Genomic DNA, 20,000 nt, shown 5'->3' on the forward strand with positions numbered 1-20,000 from the left:
AGCCAACTGGCATGTGATGTTTCAAAAAGTTTCTCTCAGACACAATCATGACATAGGGCCCCTTCATGGCGCGGGATCAGCCACGCTCATCAGCGGTTGCCAAGGGATACGCAGAGACTAGAAAGCTCGGCGATTCTGACAGCCCGCGGAGCGTTGCGGAGAAGTGTGTGCGCGTGTGTGTGTTTTGCGTAGCCTGGCTCCGTGCACGGCGAGAGAGAAAACACCGGGAGCCCGTCACATAGGGGCCAATCTGGCAGCCGTAACCTTGGCTATTCCGCCCTAACTCCAGCTCTCTGTTTTTAGCGGGGGGTAGCTGGTTCCTCTGGTCCCCTACGGCGACGGGGAAGCGCACGCTTTCTTTCTTCTTCTGTGAGAGGCTGATGTGCTGATGCGGACGTGGGGATGAGGTGGATGGAAGCGTCGAGATTTTAAACCACAGCGGTATCAACGCGCTGTGGGCGCCTGTCCATCTCTGTCAGCGCCGACTGCTTTCTTCTTCTGGAGATAAATGATTTTCTATTACTTCTCTAGCCCGCTAACCCTCTGTGTGTGTGTGTGCGTGTGTGTGTGTGTGTCAGCAGCGCCTAAATCCACTTGCACAGCTCTCACTCATAAATTGCACACAGCTACACATTCACGTGCATTAGCTTCGATGCTTCACGTGCACGCAAGCACACACACCACACATTCTCAAGCACACACACACTCAGAACTGAAGTTATCACAAAGTCGTTCACCGTTGCGCACTCAAAGTAACACAACCACAGAAACGGCACCTCTGATGCTCAATGTCACGCGCGCACACACGCACACACACACACACACCACACACACACACACACACACACACACACACACACACACACACACACACACCCACACACACACACACACACACACACCACGCGCACACACACACACACACACCACACCACACACACACACCACACACACTCAGTTCGCAGTAACATGGTTGCTAGTGGCTCACATGGACGGCCACTGACAAGAGAGAAGAGCAATAGAAGTGTAAGTGAGAAAACATAGCTTCAGGATGCTGGCGGACGTGAGATGCATTGAGAGACCAGAGAGGGGAGATGGAAGGGGGCAGAACACATTAGTTAGCCTCTGCTGGCTTTCCCTGTTTGGTCTGTGGGGCCTTCCACCTGTAAGGCTGATATCCCCTTTAGTGGTTTCACTGCTCAGTGACCTCATCATGATAATGGCGTGTGTTTCTCTGTCTCTCTTGCCCATCTAGTCATAAACGCGCACTGTGACACACCGTGATACACTCACACACACACACACATATTCATAGGGACACACGCACGCACACATATATTTATATTTATAGAGACACACACACTCACACATATATACATTTATAGAGAACACACACACACACACACACCACACACACACACACACACACACACACCCACACACACACACACACACACACACACCCACACCAACCACCACACACACCACACACACACACACACACACACAGTGTTAAGGCCATAACACATGTCTGGTATATTGTGCATGGATACCAGCCAGGCAGGAAGTATACTCTGAGTGTTTAATAGGAAGGGGTAATGCCTCGCGTCCACCCACACCTTTCTCGTGTGCAGCCATTGGACGAGTGTTTAATCAGGCTTCCAAGTGTCCTGGCAGATGTACAATTGTTTCAGTTTAATATACCGCTACGGCTAGGGGAAACCAAGGTTGAAAGTTGTGTAAATAAGGATTTGAGGATGAGCCGGGGATATATTATGTCTATCATGTAGGATTATGTAAATAATAGTTTGTACAGGGGGTGAGTGTGTGCTATAATGTACGTGCGTGCTATTATGCAACACAATGAAATGCTAAATTAGGTACATTTAGTCGTCTGCAAAATACATAAGCAAAATATGTGAAGCTACACATAACTATCTTCCACCTCATCAATGCTAAATCCTCTTGTATTCCTACAGTCTGTTCTTGTTTTGCTAAAACGATCGCTATTCTAGGAGGGGAGATGAGCTTAGTTACAAGAGCCAAAAGATCCAATGCACTACCGATCGAGGTCAAGCTGTTACCCCATGTAGAGCCTTCGCCCATGGGCCTGTAGTTCAACAGGCCCCCCCTGCTGTGGTTCTCACTCTTCGCTTCCCAATAACCCGGAACCAGCCTCTGAAAACCAGCGAACCCGCTCTCAGAATCCAGCATCTTCCTAGCGCTGTCAATGATGCAATACAGAGATCATAAACACTTCCATAAGGTAGTTCTTGTCCGTCCGTACTTCCCATCTCGGAAGGCCTCTTGCTGTTTCCATCTCGACTGAGATATTGAATCTTTGCCGGACAATATTTACAGCACAAACATCTGCCCTGAGACCAAAAAAGCAAGAACGGTTTTACCGGTCTTCGCTCTCTCTGTCTGTCTCTTCCGTCTCGCAGGCTCTTGTTTTATCTATGCGCCTATCGCGCTTGTACGACGGAAAATATCATCCAAATAAAATCATCGGTTCTTTGAGCGGACCGCCAGATTCCAGAACAGATGCACCCCCTCCGGTATCACCATGGATCTCTCCGCTCGCCCCGAGCCTTACTGTATCTCGACGGCGCCATCGATGAACACCTCGTCAGATGCAGTAGTGCTCCTCTTCGCCGGCCAGTGCAAGCCAGAGATGTGCTGAACGCACTACTAAATTCTGACTTATGACCACGCACCCGTGGACTCCGGGCGGGTGGTGCCCAGTGGTTTAGCTGGACCAGACTATTAAAATAAGTAATAAACCACGTTTAATGTCTTGGGAAGGAAGGGCCAATAGTCTCGTGATTGGTTTCTGAAATGTTGACCAAAGGCCTCTGGGTAATATTTACAGGGGGATAAATGAGGCGGATGAACTGTCTGGTCAAGCGTGAACTTTAATTTGCATTGGATCACGTCCGTCCGTTCCCATGTGGCATGCGGTGCGTACCCCTGAATTATTCTCCATATAAAACCTGATGACTAGGGCAATCACCAGATTTGGAGGTTTCTAGAGTGTGGGTGTGTTTAGAAATCTAAAATACTGTTCACGAAGAAGTAAGGTGCTTTTATTCAAGTGACTTACAGTGAGTTTTTTTTTTTTTTATCTACTTTCATTTCTGTGCTGGTGGAGGTTATCTTGCTCAAGGTGGTCTACAGATGCGCTGTGGGCTTAACAACTGGATGGTCCATATCTATCTGGCCTTCCAACTTATCTCGACTTTGTTGTGAGTTCCTTTGTTGAGGACCATTGACAGCGCACACACTCGGCACACATTTAAGAAGTACATTTCATTACTCTTATCGTCCTAGAGTGGAAATGTATTTTCCAGCATTAAGTACATGTAAAACCAACATAAGAGGATGGGGTTATCCTGTTGTTGCAAAGCAGAATACACACACCCTCACACATTCACACACACACACACAAAATTATTTACCAGTTATTTTTAGCAAAAGGAAATGGAGTGTTTTTCGTCAACAGGGAGAAACTGAAATATACATAGGTTTGGTTATTAAGTGTTAGAATGTAACATCATTTTTACAACAATAGCTTTGGAGTGAAGGAACAACAGAAATTCGGAACAGATGCAGCTTTTTGATTGCATACACCAGTTCATATTTTCCCAAATAGTTTAGAAAGTAACAAAACACAATCATAGATTTTAGTAGACTTCATAAGACAGTCTACAAACATAATTTGTGCATGCCATATATGGGCGTGTGGGCACCAAATGGCATCTTCTAGCCAATAAGAAAAAAGCCGTTGCAGTGGCGGGCGTTTCACCAGTGTAGGAGCTGTACACATGAGTCCAAGTCAGTGTGTTTTGATAACTCCTCATAGCAGCTGTGGACTGGAGACAATGGTACAATATCAAGAACAAACAGCGGAAATTTCCCGCATTCAATTTGACACTTTAACATGGTGGCAAGGTGTTTCTTCTTTGCTTGGTTTTTATACAATATTTCCCCCGCTTTGGAGAGGAATCAAGTCTTGAGTTCATACGTCTGTGACTTGTGGGGACTTCGAATCAGATAAAGTAAATTGGCATCAGCCCACGGTGAAATCTGTTATGACGTCTCGGGGCCCGGTTATCTGGCTGGGTGTTTACACAGGAAACGTCCAGGCGGTCCATCACGGCCAGCAGGCCGTTATCACAGAGACCCAGACCCAGCTGATACACCTGCTACTTCACATGCTGATGTTTGCTTTAGTCTATGGTGTGGTGAACCAGAGGTGTAGTAGTGGTAAAAAAAAGAGGTGGCCAAACTATGAATTTGTTAATCCAGGTAAGGTGGACCATGACATAGTGTATATAATATAACATATTCAGAATATTGTTTATATATGTAGAATGTAGTAGAAAAATTACAAAAAGTAGAAAATGTGAAATTAGAAACTGTATTTGGAGTGGAAGATTCAGTAACGTATGTGTATGGGGAGCATGGCTCTCAAAGGAAATTGCTGAAGCTTAAAGACTTTAGATCACATCGCTTAGATATTCAATGTGATTCACATTATAGAAGCTGAACATTTTGATGGAACATATGTCGATATAAAAACTGGAGGAGCAGCAGCCGTTGGGTGGCCTCTGCTCACTGTTTTTACTCTCTCCTATCTCTGTCTCTCCTCTCTCTATCTCCCCTCTCTCTGTCTCTCCTCTCTGTCTCTCTCTCTGTCCCTCCTCCCTCTGTTTGTCCCCCTCTCTGTTCCTTCTCTTCTTGTTCCTCCTCTCTCTGTTCCTCCTCTCTCTGCGACTCCTCTCTCTGTCCCTCCTCTCTGTTCCTCCTCTCTCTGCGACTCCTCTCTGTCTGCCTCTCTCTGTCTCTCTCTCTCTCTGTCCCTCCTCTCTGTCCTCCTCTCTCTGCGACTCCTCTCTGTCTTGCTCTCTCTCTGTCCTCTCCTCTCTCTGTCCCTCCTCCTCTGTTCCTCCTCTCTTCTGCGACTCCTCTTTGTCCGCTCTCTCTCTGTCTCTCCTCTCTCTGTCCCTCCTCTCTGTTCCTCCTCTCTCTGCGACTCCTCTTTGTCCGCTCTCTCTCTGTCTCTCCTCTCTCTTTCCCTCCTCTCTGTTCCTCCTCTCTCTGCAACTTCTCTTTGTCCGCGCTCTCTCTGTCTTTCCTCTCTCTGTCCCTCCTCTCTGTCCGCTCTCTCTGTCTCTCTTCTCTTCTGTCCCTCATCGCTGTCCCTCCTCACTCTGTCTCTCTCTATCTCTCCTCTCTTGTTTCCTCCTCTCTGTCTCTCCTCCCTCTGTTTGTCCCCTTTCTGTTCCTTCTCTTCCTGTTCCTCCTTACTCAGATCCCCCTCTCTCGGTTTCCTCCTTTCCCTGTGTTCTCTGTGCTTCCTGCATCACTACCTGCCTTGAATAAGGTCTTCAGCACACCGTTTCTTGTAAGTATAACTTTATTAGCATTTGAAAGTAAGTAGCAAATCAGAGTGCTTCTAATTTTACTAATTTACTTATCAGCAGGAGATAGCTTTATTTTTTTACGTTTAGAAGTCGCCGTATGGCCCGTTTATAGGAATCCCGACACGCTAGTCAGCCTTTGACAGCTAGAGCAGACTAGCAAGAGCAAGCCCCATTCTATGAGCCCGGCTTGCCGCAATAGAGGATGTGATTGGTCACAGATACCGTGTCACAGAAATCGAAAATACTCATAATGCAGCAAATTTCGAATATACTAGGCTTTGGCTTGTACATTTTGGAACTCTTTTCCTGAGGCAAATTGGAAAGTTGCATAAACTCTATTTCGAGGTGAGTTAGTTGCTATTTCGAGGCGTGTTCAAGTGTGTTAGCCTTGACAGCGCCGTTTACGTGCCTCCACTACAGACCCTGTATGTGCGTGTATGTGTGTATGCATGTATGTGTTTGAAATATTGGCCTTCAGCTCTGGCCAATATATGCTTTTGTGTGTGGTGTTACATGTGTCTGAGGGCGATGCATGTGTGGGCATTTATGTGAATGTATGTGTGCGTGTTGGTGTTTTCTTTTTTTTTTGTGTGCGAGTGTTTGTTTATGCATTTGTCTATTTGCGCATTTACGTCGACTGTCCTGCCACCCCTGGAAATCAGGAAGAGGCAGCCCTGAAGCATACACATCTTAAATACACAGCAGCACTGCTAAGCCCTACTCAGCAGCTCAGACAGCTCAATCACCCACAAGGCAGGCGCAACTGCTAATTTTGTCTGGAAAGTAGCAGCCACAGTGATTTCATTTGCAGCTGAACATGTCATGGTGTTTAACGGCTGCAACACAGAAGTGCTGTAAGTAAGCGGGGCTTTTCCCATTGTGCTCCTGTGTCCTTGAGCCGCGCATGGATTCAAAGCGCTTTCGACGGACGGCGAGAGAGGAGGGTTTCATTCATCTGAGTCTGCTGAGCCGTGGCAGTTTAGTATTCAACATCAACAGTGTGGGGTGGAAATAGTGCAAAGACAATCAGGAAACACAATCTCTTTACTAAGTATTTGGACAATTACAGTACTGATGTTGCCAGTACAATAGCACCGAAACCAATAGAGTTATATACGATGTGCAGTTAAAGACATAGAAGTAAATTACATAGACCCAAAGAGCTACATATATATTTATGTATATATAAATGATAAGTGAATTGTGTCATCTTTAATTAATCCCATTATATTTAACTGTATAAGCTGTTTTCATTAACCATTTGTCCATTGTGGATGCATTCTGTGAAGTCTGTTGATGCTGTGATGCTTGAGAATGTCCGTTGCATCATGCACCCTTTGCTGCTCTATAATGAAGACACCTTTCGCTGTGGCCCGAGTTCATCACCCTGTTCAGTACCAACAATGCTTTACTGTCACTGCTTCTGGTTTAGTGCTAGTCTTATAAGAAGTTGGGGAAGCATGGCCATGCCTTCATAAAACTTGTACTCAATGCTGGTCAAGTGTAGCATGGAAACCAGACAATTTGGCCTCGCTCCTATACAAATCTTTTTCTGCCAGGCACGAAGCATATACAAAGACACACACGACCAACCACAAACGCTTATCCAACACGAGGGTAAAACACAGGACAAATAGCAGTGGCATTTCAACAACAACAGAGATGGCTGCCGTTGATGGACAACGGTCTGTCGATTCTGGATTACGGGATAGTATTAAACAAAGTGGACGGTATATTTTCACTTAGAGAAGAAAAGACGCTTTTGTTGAGAAGAAAGATGTAATTTTTTCTTCGCCCTGTGCTGCGTCACCCGATTCGTGACTATGATTAGTTGTAGGCCTATCCATGTGCGTCCAGAGGCATTATGGTCTGTGCCCGTTATTGACACCCTTTGGAATTCGAAAATGAACTGAGAGGTTCCGGAATTGCAGTTTGAAGGTATCAGGCTAGGTCTAGTGTGTCACACTAGCCGCGTTTACATGGACACATCTATGCCGCATAGATTTCTATGCGGCATAGAAAATGGTCATGTATACGCCTCATTCGGAATACAATTATCTGTTCGGCATAGATTCTATGCCGAATAGAAGAGGTGGTGTAGTCCGTTTTAAAATCGCCATGTATACACTTATTCCGCATAGATTGGGGTTTAACTTAGAGCAGCCGCAGTAGTTCGCAATTCCACTGAGCTCCGTCGGTACTTTTAAGCACACCGAACTTCACCGCTGTCAAGGAAAGTGGATTTATTGCCTGATTCATGTCTTTGTTATCACTCCGTAAAAGTAGTCGGTAAGCGTGTCCGGTTGCTAAGCGACGGGACATGGGTGTTTATTAATGAAGTGTCTGCGCGCGTCCGAGATAACTGTAAATGAGTAGGCTACTACTAGTACTTTTGCAGGCTGAACACTAAAATACTTCTTAACTTAGAGAGATGGCAGCTGCAGTAGTGCGCAATTGGACCTTCGAGGATTCCTGGTCACTAAATTCCCGTAAGACCACTCTCTCCCACCAGTCTTGGCTGCGGACTCGCATCCAAATTCCTCTTGTTTGCGGCGGAGCATAGGGTAAATATAAAGATCTGACGAGAAATTGACGTTGCTGCGCTGTCCTCCTCCTTCTTAATTGAAGGAGCAGGCAGAGAAAAGCTCTCTCCTGCTGTGCTTTCATTACAATCAAATTTAAAATCCCCGATAGTGAAAACACATCCATTATGTCGCCGCCGGTCCAGAGACGTGTCAGGTGTGCGCGAGAGACATAACGGACACTTTTGTTAATGCCATGTATACGGTACATTCGGAACACATTTTAGGAACAGATCTATGCCGCATAGAAATCTATGCGGCATAGATCTGCCATGTAAACGCGGCTACTGAAGCTTTCCTCAACAGTAGTTCTGTATCGGCGGTCATGATGCTGGAAGGGTCCTACTCACCCTGTAGAGGGGGTCATGATGCAGCCTCCCCGGTCCACGGTCATCCTGCAGCCACACCCCCGCTCTGGCGTGTCGTGGTTCATCCCAAAGTTGTGACCCAGCTCGTGGGCCAGGGTCACGGCGGCACCCAGAGGGTTCTCTGAGTGGTCCTGGGAGAACCCGGAACACATAGATACTTCATTATCATATTAGAGGTTATACAATTCTTCTGGTTCAACTTGTGTTACTTACACTAATGGAGCTGTTGTTCATGTTGAAATATATGAGGATAAAATAATAATAAAATATCCATGGCTAAATTAACTAAGCAAGTGTCCATTTGGAATTTGGAGAAAAATGCGTGGAAATCTGCAGTGAAAAGGCACTTTGAGACACAATCATATGATGACGTTACCCTTAACTCAGCCATCCACTCATTTGGACTTTAGATTTGACAGGTAATCTTAAAAAAGGAAAAACTATTAACCAACGATCAAACTCAGAACAGGCTCTGGCCTCAAACCCTGTTTCAGTAGCCTTCTTTCCCGGCTCCTATCCCCTGTCCTCCTGCTTCCCATTCCCCTCACACTCTGGGTGTGAGACATGAACCCATTCAACCCCAAATGCCACCCAAACCCCCCTGTGAAGGCCCCAGGTGTTGGGGGGGCCGTTGAGAGACAGCCTAGAACTGAACAGCTGAAGGACTCTGGGCACAACTTGCTGTGTGACTGGTGGAAGCAGTGCTAAACGACATCCTCAGATGGACTGACTCCCGGAGAAGAAGTTTAGGATTTAAGTAAGGGATAATGCCCGACGAGGTGTCCATTATCAGGAATTAATGGACGACGTGGAGGCGTGAACCCGTGACGGTTGCCTCCGCGAAGTCCATTAATTCCTGATAATGGACACCTCGAAGGGCATTATCCCGCTTATACCACGGTCACTTACCAACGGTGACCAAATTAAGACCATTAATTTATATTTTCATGCGTTTTACAATCTGAATATAAAGTTTTCCACAAAACATACATTTGTTTCCCTGGTTACGCCTGAGGGTCCGACTAATACCCGGAACCACCATTACACGCCTGTTGGGTTCTCATGCAACGGAAACGTTGTTCACTCCTCCAGTATTTAGGACGGACCATAGCTACGACTTTAGAACGGGAGGTAGCGGGAGGTATTATAGTCCGCTGAGCTTTGTTTTGTTTCCCGTTGCTATGGGTACTACTATTTTAGAGACGATACGCCAGCTAGCGCATTAATTGAGAACGGTAAACAGTCAATTTGACGGAACTACTTGTCCAGGTGTCCGTATATCAGGAGTTACTGCACACCCTGCATCCAATCAGAATCGAGTATTCCCGCAGACCGTGGTATAAAGATCTTTTAAGAGACGGTGGAGAGAGAGATAGAGAGAGAGATAGAGATAGAGATAGAGATAGAGAGAGAGAGAGAGAGAGAGAGAGAGAGAGAGAGAGAGAGAGAGAGAGAGAGAGAGAGAGAGAGAGAGAGGGGAGCAAGAAATATGGCTGTGAGGAAAGGCAGCCTGCCACCAGAATTGCAGAGAGAGACGAGAGAGTAGCGACGTAGACGGCAAGGGATCGGGGGAGGGTGGGTGAAGGGGGGAGCAGGAGATGGAGACAGGAAGTGTAGCGTTTCGGAGGGGGAATGACAGGTCTGTGATGGCTCTGGTTGGGTGTAGCGTGGATGTAGCAGTGTGCTGTGTCACATACGCCACAGAGCTCAACCACCTATGCAGTGCACACACACCCACACACACACACACACAAGCACAGAGATCGACGCATGAACACGCATACAGAAACTGTACACACACCCACCCATACACAGACAAGTAGACGAAAAAACACTTGCACACAAACACATGCAAAAGTCAACAAAGAACCTGCACGTACACACGCCTACGCACACGAAAACACACAAACACACACACACAGATTTCCACTGCATAAAAAGTATGATTGGCAGAGGCGTGCTTGAAATACTACTCATGAGCAACTCTAGCCCGACCGAACACCCTTCTCTAGAAAGTAAACCATGCAAGAGTAGAATCATGTTTGATCTTCCCTCACATTAAATCCCTGCTTCTCCTCTTATCCCCTCTACACCTATTATCTCTTCTCCTCATCTCCTTTCACCTGTTATCCTCTCTTCTCTCCGCCTATCATCTCTTCTATAGTCTCTGCCACGTCTCCTCTCTCCTAGACTCCTCTCTGCTCCTCTCCCCTTTTCTTCTCCTCTGCTCTCTTTCCCTCTCCTCCTCTCCTCCTCCTCCTTCCCTGTCTCCTCCTCTCCTCTCCTCTTCTCCTATCCGCTCCTCTCTCCTCCTTGTCTTCTCTAGCCGGTGGTCAGCGCTGTCTCCACTCGGAGTGGGGGGCTGGGGGAGGGAACATCATGTGTTGTTCCCTCGACGGTGAAGGTCACGTTTCAAGGTCAACAGAGATCAGAGACGCCTTCTCTCTCCTGACTAAAGAGTAATATCTGGGGAGCCAAGACACCGCCTCTCGCTGGGAAAAATGGGAATAATTCAGCTCCTCCAGTTGTTATAGTTGTGTGTTTGTGTCTACTCGCTTTTTTCTGTATTTTGACTCGTGTGTGTCCTTTGTTTGGCATCTTGACTATGTGTGTTTGTTTCTGGGCTTTATTCTGTATCGTGAATGTTTGTGTTTGTCCTTAGTTTTGCATCTTGACTGTGTGTGTGTGTGTGTGTGTGTGTGTGTGTGTGTGTGTGTGTGTGTGTGTTTGTGTGCTTTATTCTGTATCTTGACTTTGTGTGTGTCCTTGTTTTGCATCCTGACAGTGTGTATGTGTGTGTGTGTGTGTGTGTGTGTGTGTGTGTGTGTGTGTGTGAGTGTTTGAGTGCACTATCTTTTGTCTTTTGTTTTGCATCTTCACTGTGTTGGTCTGTGTTTGTTATTTTGTATCTTTACTGTGTTTGATGGGTTTGCGTGTGTCCATTATTGTGTCCATTATTATTTTGTATATTGCTTTGTGAGAGTGCACCAGCTTTATTGTGTTTCTTGACTGTGTGTATGTGTGTGTGTCTTTGTATTCTGGCTGTGTGTGTTTGTGTGTGTCCGTGCTTTCTTATGTATCTTGATTGTGTGTGTGTGTGTGTGTGTGTGTGTGTGTGTGTGTGTGTGTGTGTGTGTGTGTGTGTGTGTGTGTGTGTGTGTGTGTGTGTGTGTGTGTGTGTGTGTGTGTGTGTGTGTGTGTGTTGGACTCTGGGCTTTATTCTATATATTGACTGTGTTTGTCTGTACGTGTGTGTGTGTGTGTGTGTTTGTGTGTGCGTCTGTCTGTCTTCTGTCTGTCTGTGTATGACTTGTTTCAAACCGCAATCACATAAAAACCCGATAGGGTTGTTATGGAGACAATAAAAAAAGAAAATCCAATAAAACATTTTTGGCAGGAAATAACTACCAATTTAGAAGTGTTCTACGATATTTCTGTTTGCGTTGACAGATAATATTCACTCTCTCGCCAAACACATTGAAACATGCTGACACGGCGGAGGCCGTTATAAACCGACTACATCTGAGCCAACTTCACGAGACCTTTTAGGTGAAGTCGTTGATAGTGTTTGCTCGTGAGTGAGCACTGGATTCGTCTGATTCAGGGGGGGGGGGGGGGCTTGGAGCTTTGATCTCCCTCCAAGACGTCTCTCCAACCACCTGCCAGTAGCCGGCAGCCCTCACATCTGGGGATAAGCCCGGGCCATAACCCCGGCCCGCAGACAAACATATCTGTCAGAGGGTCGGAATCCAGAGCAGTCTCTGTCGGACTAAGAGCTGCCCGCCCGATTGGCATGAAGTCAAGTGACCCGGGATGGACTCAGATCCAGAACTCGGTTTGTTATTTGGTCTCAGCTTTTGCGTGTTGTGAGTCAGTATTGTGTTGGAGTGTTGTGGTTCAACAGGGTTAGGGAGATTGTCCTTTTATTCACATGTGGTGTTGTACAGGCCTAATGTGGTGCAATTTATCATACCAATAAAAATGTAAATGTGGAATGGTTTAAAACACTGTGTACGCTAATTTAACCAGGGTCAAGGACAGCCAGCCTCTATGTCCAGGACATACACATTTACACACACATGTGTAGATGTGTGGTGAAGATATGTGTGTGTGTTTGTGTGTGTGTGTGTGTGTGTGTGTGTGTGTGTGTGTGTGTGTGTGTGTGTGTGTGTGTGTGTGTGTGTGTGTGTGTGTGTGTGTGTGTGTATGTGCGTGCTTGTAAATGTGTTTGGGTGTGTGTGTGTGTGTGTGCGTGCGTGTATGTCAGGGATGGGTGAACGTGTGTGTGATATGATTTGTGTGTGACATGATGGAGTGTGGGTGAATATGCACCATCCTATACCTAAATGTATACAGTACAATACATACATACAATATATTGTGAAGATACACGCATGCAGCATTGCAAATCAAGGCGTTAATCTCTTTGATGTGTCATTTTAATACCTCCAAGGCCCCTTAAAAACATGCCTATGCATCCAACACTAGAGCACAACTTCTCTCCTTGTATAAGTCAACCCTTCAACAGAGAGCACTGGGATCCCTGTTCTCCTTCTCAAGGTTCTCCTTCTTGAGCCCAGAGCAGCGGGAGTGCGAGTTTCAGTTCATGTTTAGTGCAGAAGATAGAGTCCTATTGTTTTATAGGATCAAAGCCCATTCAGCATGATTGTAGCAGAGCTGTATTTTTCTGATGGCTTTGTATAATAGGCCTCAGCTCGTTTTTTTAGACATGGAACATCAAAAACATGATTTTGCATCTGTTCCTGAGCTCCACGTTTGTAAATTTTTCAGTTGGTCCTCTCGGCTGTTTCCGTTGCTGCCGTGTCTTTTCTAGATTGTTATTATACGTCGTCCAGCACATCTGCCTGCAGCCTGCTCGCTCACATACGTCCTCCCTCCTGAGCATCTCATTACAGAACAGACGGTTTTTACTGCCTTTCTTATGTTGGGTTACGACCACATTAGGTAGAGGGAAGAGGAGGCGGCTGGGGAGTAAATAAAAAGGCCTACGGATGGCTGGTTCAGGGGAACTCACCATGACGACGCCACCCGATTGGTCCACTGTGCACATGCTCATTATAGGTGCCATTCCAATCGTTGTACCCTGGAAGTAGACGCCACTAGAAAACAGAGGACAGACATCAAAATGCGACCAGATTCTGAACAGTTTACGAATATAAATTTAACACTGATGTTTTTCTTTACAGCTATATTCCTCCCATACCCAAGTGCTTATTATGTATATTATTTATCTTTTCAGTTATTTATATACGTCTTGTTCTTATCTTTATTGCTCCTGGTCTCTGAGACTAACCAAACATACTTTTGTTGTATGCCTATGATGACTTTGTCTTATCTTTATCTGACTTTAAACACTGGTCTTCACACTTAGGGTTTGGACCATAAAGCCTGCCTTATGGTTGGTGTGATGTGTCGTTCATGATGGAAAGTCAACGCACGGCCGTGGCATTTAAAGCGGCCGTCAAGCCGTAACATCGGTGTGGACGTGCAGATCAATCACCCTCTGTGCCCAGCTTAAAAATTGTCAGGGGAACGTGACAAATCGGCATAGGAACCATGAACGAGCGCCGTAATAACATCATTTTTGCTTCTCCTTGGCTTGCGCAGTTCACCTATGACGCCTATAAATGAAGTCTACCCGGGCTGCGGGACAATTTGCATTTTAATTTGTTATTTCATTCTAAAATATATATGCAGGCCTACATGCCTTAGCTGTATCTTCAATAATTGGCATGTTTGAAGATTGAAAGGGGGCTTACTGTATTGAAGAGTCATCATATATCTGTGCATGTTATTATCTAGTTATCTGACTGGCATACTTAATGCACGCAGCGCAAGCCAAACTAATAGGCAATGCAAGATTGATTCGTTGATTAAGATTCCGAACGATTTACAAAGATAAATTACTTTTCCCTGGCCCCGGTAATGTTTTGGTGGGCCCTTGGGCCCGGAGTCCCTCCACTGGCACACCATCGCATGCCTGATGTTATATCCGGAAAAAAGGATCAAATTGGCAGTTGTGATTCTGTGTGTTCTTCTCACCTGATGAGCTGGGCGTTGTCGTGAGGTTTCTGGGGGAGGAGCTTGGCTTTCCTCCAGTCCAGGAACTCGTGGAGCGTGGAGAAGGGATCCTGAGACACGGCACACTTATCGGCGTCGCTCCACACCTCCAGGCCCACCAGGGCCACCCGGATGTTCAGGGGCCTGTAGAACTACAGGGGGACTTTAGATTAGATCTGAAAACGTCCTTGTCAGACGTGACCATTTTTTTGACACTGCTGCTAATAGGGTGTGCACTATAATGTTTTGAATAGGTTGTGATTCATAGGGCTATAATACATAAACGCATGCAAGAATTTATCAGGGATCGTACCCAGTACCTTTCGGCAGGGAGCACAACCCCATAGCCGCTACCCTACCCTGATATTTTGTTATCTGACAATTTTATTTTTTCTTCATACGTTTTTCGGTCAGAAAACGATGTGTGCTTTCTCTCCATCCAGAGATAATCATATTGCATTTTCCATGCCGGCGATGTATTCAATTTCATCACATTCGTAAAGAACCTTCTGCAATACATCACATAGTGCCCTTACATATCTTCTGAAAGGTATGTCTCCTCTAGAAAAAATAAAAAGATACATTTCTTCTGTGTCGTGGGGAGGGCGACCCTTACCTTGTCCACATAATTTGCTATCTCCGCCAGTCTCTGCTTCACTCTCTCCACATCCTTCCCCTGTTTCTGGAACTGTGCACAGAACATTGTGTTAGCCGTATTGAACAAGAACAAAGAAAGATCCATACTTTCTCAAACTCGAGCAGACATTTCAGCTGTTTTTCTTTCATTCTCAGGGCCTAAACCTCATTAGGGACAGAGATAGAAAAGTATATAAGATTTGAAGAAATGTGAAGAATTCCACATTGGAAACAGATTATAAGACATTACTGAAACATGGGGAGGAGCGAGGTGGCAGAGACTGTTCTGTGGTCGTAGAGGCAGACTGTTTGGACCTGGATGTACGGGGCTCTGCTCGGAGATTGAGTGTGAAATCCGAAAGGACCAGAGTAAACAGCCGAGATGAGAACAAAGAAGAGCTTAACCCATTTTGAGTCCAAATACACTTTACTACAAGACAAAATACAGAAAAGAAAAAAAAAAGTTCCAAGGTTCCATTAAAGGATCCAAAAGCAAACAGGAGTGCAAGATGCTGAAAGCAATTTCTAAAACCTGTGTGTTGAGTATCGCATCTCAAACTGTCTTTCTGTGGATCTACAAGGTGCGTCCACCTGTGGCTGGGGGGGGGCTGAGGAACTTACAGCCACACCTGACTGACTGACCATTCTACAGCTCCTCTCGTTCCAAAGAGCGGTTCAAGCAGTTCAGCGTTCACTGCTGGCCTCAGCTGAGCGTAGCCGAGAGGAAATCCTCCGGCGTGCCCAGGTCTGCTTACAGAAGAACTGGGTTGTATCCTCCCGGCCTTTTCCTTTTTCCTGTCCCCCCCCCCCCCCCCCTCCCCTGCCCCCAACACACCCACTCCAACCCCCCCATCCACTGGGGGAATTACTCACCGCTTCCTGTCTGAAGAACTGGGCTGCTGCCACTAGACCATGTTGCACACTGACCTAATTCTGCAACGGGGCCACTGGGACCTGTGTCACTGGTGGTACTGCTAACCCCACCCCTCCTTTAAAGAGCTGCTCGTTAGGGCAGCCCGGCGGTGGTGGTGGTTGGGTTATTTTTACCTCTCGGTTGTCCGCAACGATGACCAGCTCCACGTATTTGGTGGTTTTCTGGGCATGTCTCTTGTGCTACGTTTGAGAGAAAGAGAGAGAGATAGAGAGAGAGAGAGAGAGAGAGAGAGAGAGAGAGAGAGAGAGAGAGAGAGAGAGAGAGAGAGAGATGGAGAGAGAGATGGAGAGAGGGATTCAATTAGAAGAGGAGGCGGTTTCAGGAGGAAAACACATAACCGGTGTCAAGGGCAACGTGTTTTCAAAAGTGTTCAAAATGTGTGACCACAAAAAGCTTTCACTGATTTAGCGGTCTCCTTTGGCCCACACGTTGGCACAATGTTGGAATATAACAGCTTCCCCTGACCCATTTTAAAAACTTCATTATAAATCCTATTACGCCTGTAATACATAAATCTGTTCCAGCGAAAAAGAGGCTAAGCTACCTTGAATTCATTTTTTTCAAAAGCATATTGCAACAATTTATCCAAGAACATGTTTGGAATCTGCAATTACTTACATGCCTCGTTGGTATGCAGATTATATAGCAGAAAGACACATTCTATATTCTAAGTTCTCAACAGTAAATGCATGTTGATATCCTGATTGCATTGGTAGAATTTATTCAAGTTTAGACAAAGCGTGGACATCGTTGGCAATGTGACCTGTCCTTTTGACCAATCACACGGAACAAGGGCAGTGGGATTACACACTGTTGGCAGATCCATGTGCCAACAGTGTAGTCGGATGGCAGATGGACCGCAACACGCCACAAACACGTAGCACATGGCATGAGCACTGTGGGCCAAAGGCCACCGCAGGAGGGTTCGAACGCTGGCCTCTGAGCCCACAGTGTAAAGCCCACGGTGTGGTGCAGAGACCTGGGGCTTTAACACAAAGATCTCGCATCATATTGACCTGGTTGATAGCTCATTTCAACTCATTTATTTTCCACCAAATTAACATTTGATTGATATCGTGATATAAAAGAATCAATCAATTATGGGAAACAATGTATACAATAAAAGATTTACCTCACAATTAGTGATGTACTAGTGGATGGAATGATAGATTGACACATCAGTCCACTCACCCAGTCGACTGTATCAACTGATTGGCTAATCTATCTATCATACACATGGTCGGAAACTCTCACTTGTGATATCACTATTGGATACATTCTTTAATGGCTTGGAATGGCTAATCAAATTCACCCCAGGACAGTAAAATACCTTTCCCTTTGATGATATGTTCTTGTGACATTTAGAAAACACAACAAATAAATCAGAAGAACACTCACCCGTGTGCTGAACGAATGAAAGGGGTTTCCCATGCCGTCTTGAGGTGCGGGAGATGACACGTTGAACCCATGTCCGCAGGTGCCGGGCGTGAGATCGAGGTCCTCCAGGCGATAGAGGAGGTGGGTGTTGTTGTCTGCATAGCCACCGCTGAGGGGCCCCGGAGTGGGCTCAATGACAAGGGTCTTGTTCTCAAGGGCGATGAATCCCCTGCCGAGGAAATCACAGGGATTGGTGAACAAAACACTTGAATGGTCGCTCCATTCTCAGACGAGATGTCTAGACTCTTAAGAAAACCGAGGTCGAAGTCGCACAGATTTTTTCTGTTCGCCATTTAGCGGATAGTTTTATCCAGTGAATGGTAGGGCATCCTACTCAAGGTTGCCTACAGGTTAGGCTTGGGAAAATGGGGATCAAACCCAGAACCTTTGGCTGGTAGGTGAACAGTAAATGTCACTGAAAGAAGAAGAGAACTAAAGGATCTCAAAGCTTTGGCAGCTAGTTTCTTTGCATCTATTTCGTATAATTTGCCAAAATATTCTATCAGAATGATATGGTCTTATGAGCCCTGAATGTTCATCTAATGTCTGGTCCTCACCAATTATAATGGGGATTTACGATAAACATTCTAATGTCTCTTGATGTTAACAGTACACATTTAAATTGGAATAAATCAAAATGCACATGCTGTTTGGGGGTAATTGAGCAGAAGATATATAATTATATAATTTCTATATATACTTTTTTCCTGATGTCTAAAACTCGGGCACTTTGCGGGTGGCTATTAGGAGAAAGAAACCCAGACAGAAATAAGTGCTAAACGGCACTCGTATAGTGATAAATAACGATGTGTGACGAATGCCGACCAATAAACGGACCCTCCTAGCATCTAATTTACATTGAACCGAGGGGGCTAACGACTTAAAGGCCATGTGTACACACACACACACACACACACACACACACACACACACACACACACACACACACACACACACACACACACACACACACACACACACACACACACACACACACACACACACACACACACACACACACACAGGGCCAGGACCATGGGCAATTAACACCACACTAAGAGATGTTGCTGTTCGTTTGTGTGCATACATCACAACAGGGTCAGAAATTATCTGAAATGAGCGGGGGCTCAGGGCATTTTGAAGCTAATAAAAATAGAATTGCCCCCTGAAATTGGGATGACGTGGGCTTTCAAAGCCCACATTAAAGAAGTAATAAACTTCTGTATTTAACGCTGTGTTTGCAAAGCGGTCTATGAAGATTGGTTTGTTAGGCAACATAGGAAAAAATATACTATTTTCCCCTTCAGTCAGACAGATTTCCAGTCGACCTGGCAGGGGCCAATCCTAACCGCTCAACTAATGAGGGGCGGGTTTGATATCAGGACCCCCTATGGGAGCGCCACAGAGACATTTACATAAACCAAGATGGCTGCCGCTGATGTGTCACACGCTCTGATTGGTGGTCGTAGGTCTATCCAATTGTGTCCAGTGCATTTTGGTCTGCGGTTGCTGATAGCGCCCCTTGGAAATGGAAAAATGAACTGAGAGCTTCCAGACCAATGTGTATTTGCAAATTGGCCGGCCAATGTCAGGCTACCTGAAATGTATTTAAAGAGGGGAGAAAAAGCCCTTGTTAAAAAAGAGGTTACTACTTACCCTGTAACATATTACATTTTTAATTTCTTACCGAAGGCCTGAGCAGGCACTAAGGGAGACATCCGATTTCAGACGCCCCTGCACCTCTCCATGGTAGTAGCAGTTTTTCTACGAGAGAGAAAAAGAGGAAGAAAAATGTGATGTCCGTCCTGCTTCACCGCGCAAAGTGCCTCAAGAGAGGCTGAGGCAGAACAGCCCGGGGGAACACCATGGCTAAACAGTGAACCGGGCGGGCCTGACATCGTCCGGTACCCTGGATGAGGGCAACGGAGGTAGCGGCTAATTTTAGCAGCAAATTAATTCAGCGTCTTTGTCCATTCAGCGTCTCATGGCACGTTTTATGGGAGCACATAAAGCTCCCCAGTAAAATGTTTTGTTGTCCCGCCAGGCATAACTCTTTGAGCAAGTTACCAGGAGTCAATTATAAAGTAAAAAAAGAGATCTTCAGCACTGGCTTATTCCCAACAAACTTTTCAAAGGGAAACTTTTTCAAGGGGGCTCGAGGTCATGTCGTTTTGCGATTGTACAATTATTACTTTGCAATCATGGTGGATCATTGTAACGTATCCTTTATCTCACATTCACCGCATCATTTAAGGTAGACTATAGAAATTCAAAGTCGGTGTCTCCTTAGTGGTCCACTGCATGATCCGACATTTGTTTTAAATGACGTTTTTTAAAAGAAGATGCGACTGAAACAAGGAGAAGGGAATGTTTCCATATTCACGTCTCCAACATGAACGATACATTAGGAGGATATTGTTTACCGCTCACTATGAACGCTTTTTATCAAACAACAAACCTGTCTGGCCATATTTATGTTTTCATACTGCCGACCATTTATACAATATTGAAGCATAAAACATGTTGTCATCCAGTG

At 45.6% G+C, this 20,000-nt stretch overlaps 1 protein-coding gene across 1 annotated transcript in view; it reads right to left on the reverse strand.

The window, feature by feature from the left end:
* Positions 1–7,753: 7,753 nt before the first annotated feature.
* The window catches only part of LOC130404192 (disintegrin and metalloproteinase domain-containing protein 12-like), a 46,547-nt gene continuing 34,300 nt past the window's right edge, over positions 7,754–20,000 (reverse strand). The window contains exons 5-11 of the mRNA XM_056608839.1: positions 19,152–19,228; positions 17,426–17,633; positions 16,141–16,206; positions 15,074–15,145; positions 14,440–14,609; positions 13,412–13,496; positions 7,754–8,507 (exon numbers count right to left, since the gene is read on the reverse strand). Coding sequence (XP_056464814.1) covers positions 8,355–8,507; positions 13,412–13,496; positions 14,440–14,609; positions 15,074–15,145; positions 16,141–16,206; positions 17,426–17,633; positions 19,152–19,228 — 831 coding nt within the window. The 3' untranslated portion in view covers positions 7,754–8,354. The remainder of the gene's footprint in view (positions 8,508–13,411; positions 13,497–14,439; positions 14,610–15,073; positions 15,146–16,140; positions 16,207–17,425; positions 17,634–19,151; positions 19,229–20,000) is intronic.

This window comes from Gadus chalcogrammus, chromosome 15 (assembly GCF_026213295.1).
Source record: "Gadus chalcogrammus isolate NIFS_2021 chromosome 15, NIFS_Gcha_1.0, whole genome shotgun sequence".
Lineage (NCBI taxonomy): Eukaryota > Metazoa > Chordata > Actinopteri > Gadiformes > Gadidae > Gadus > Gadus chalcogrammus.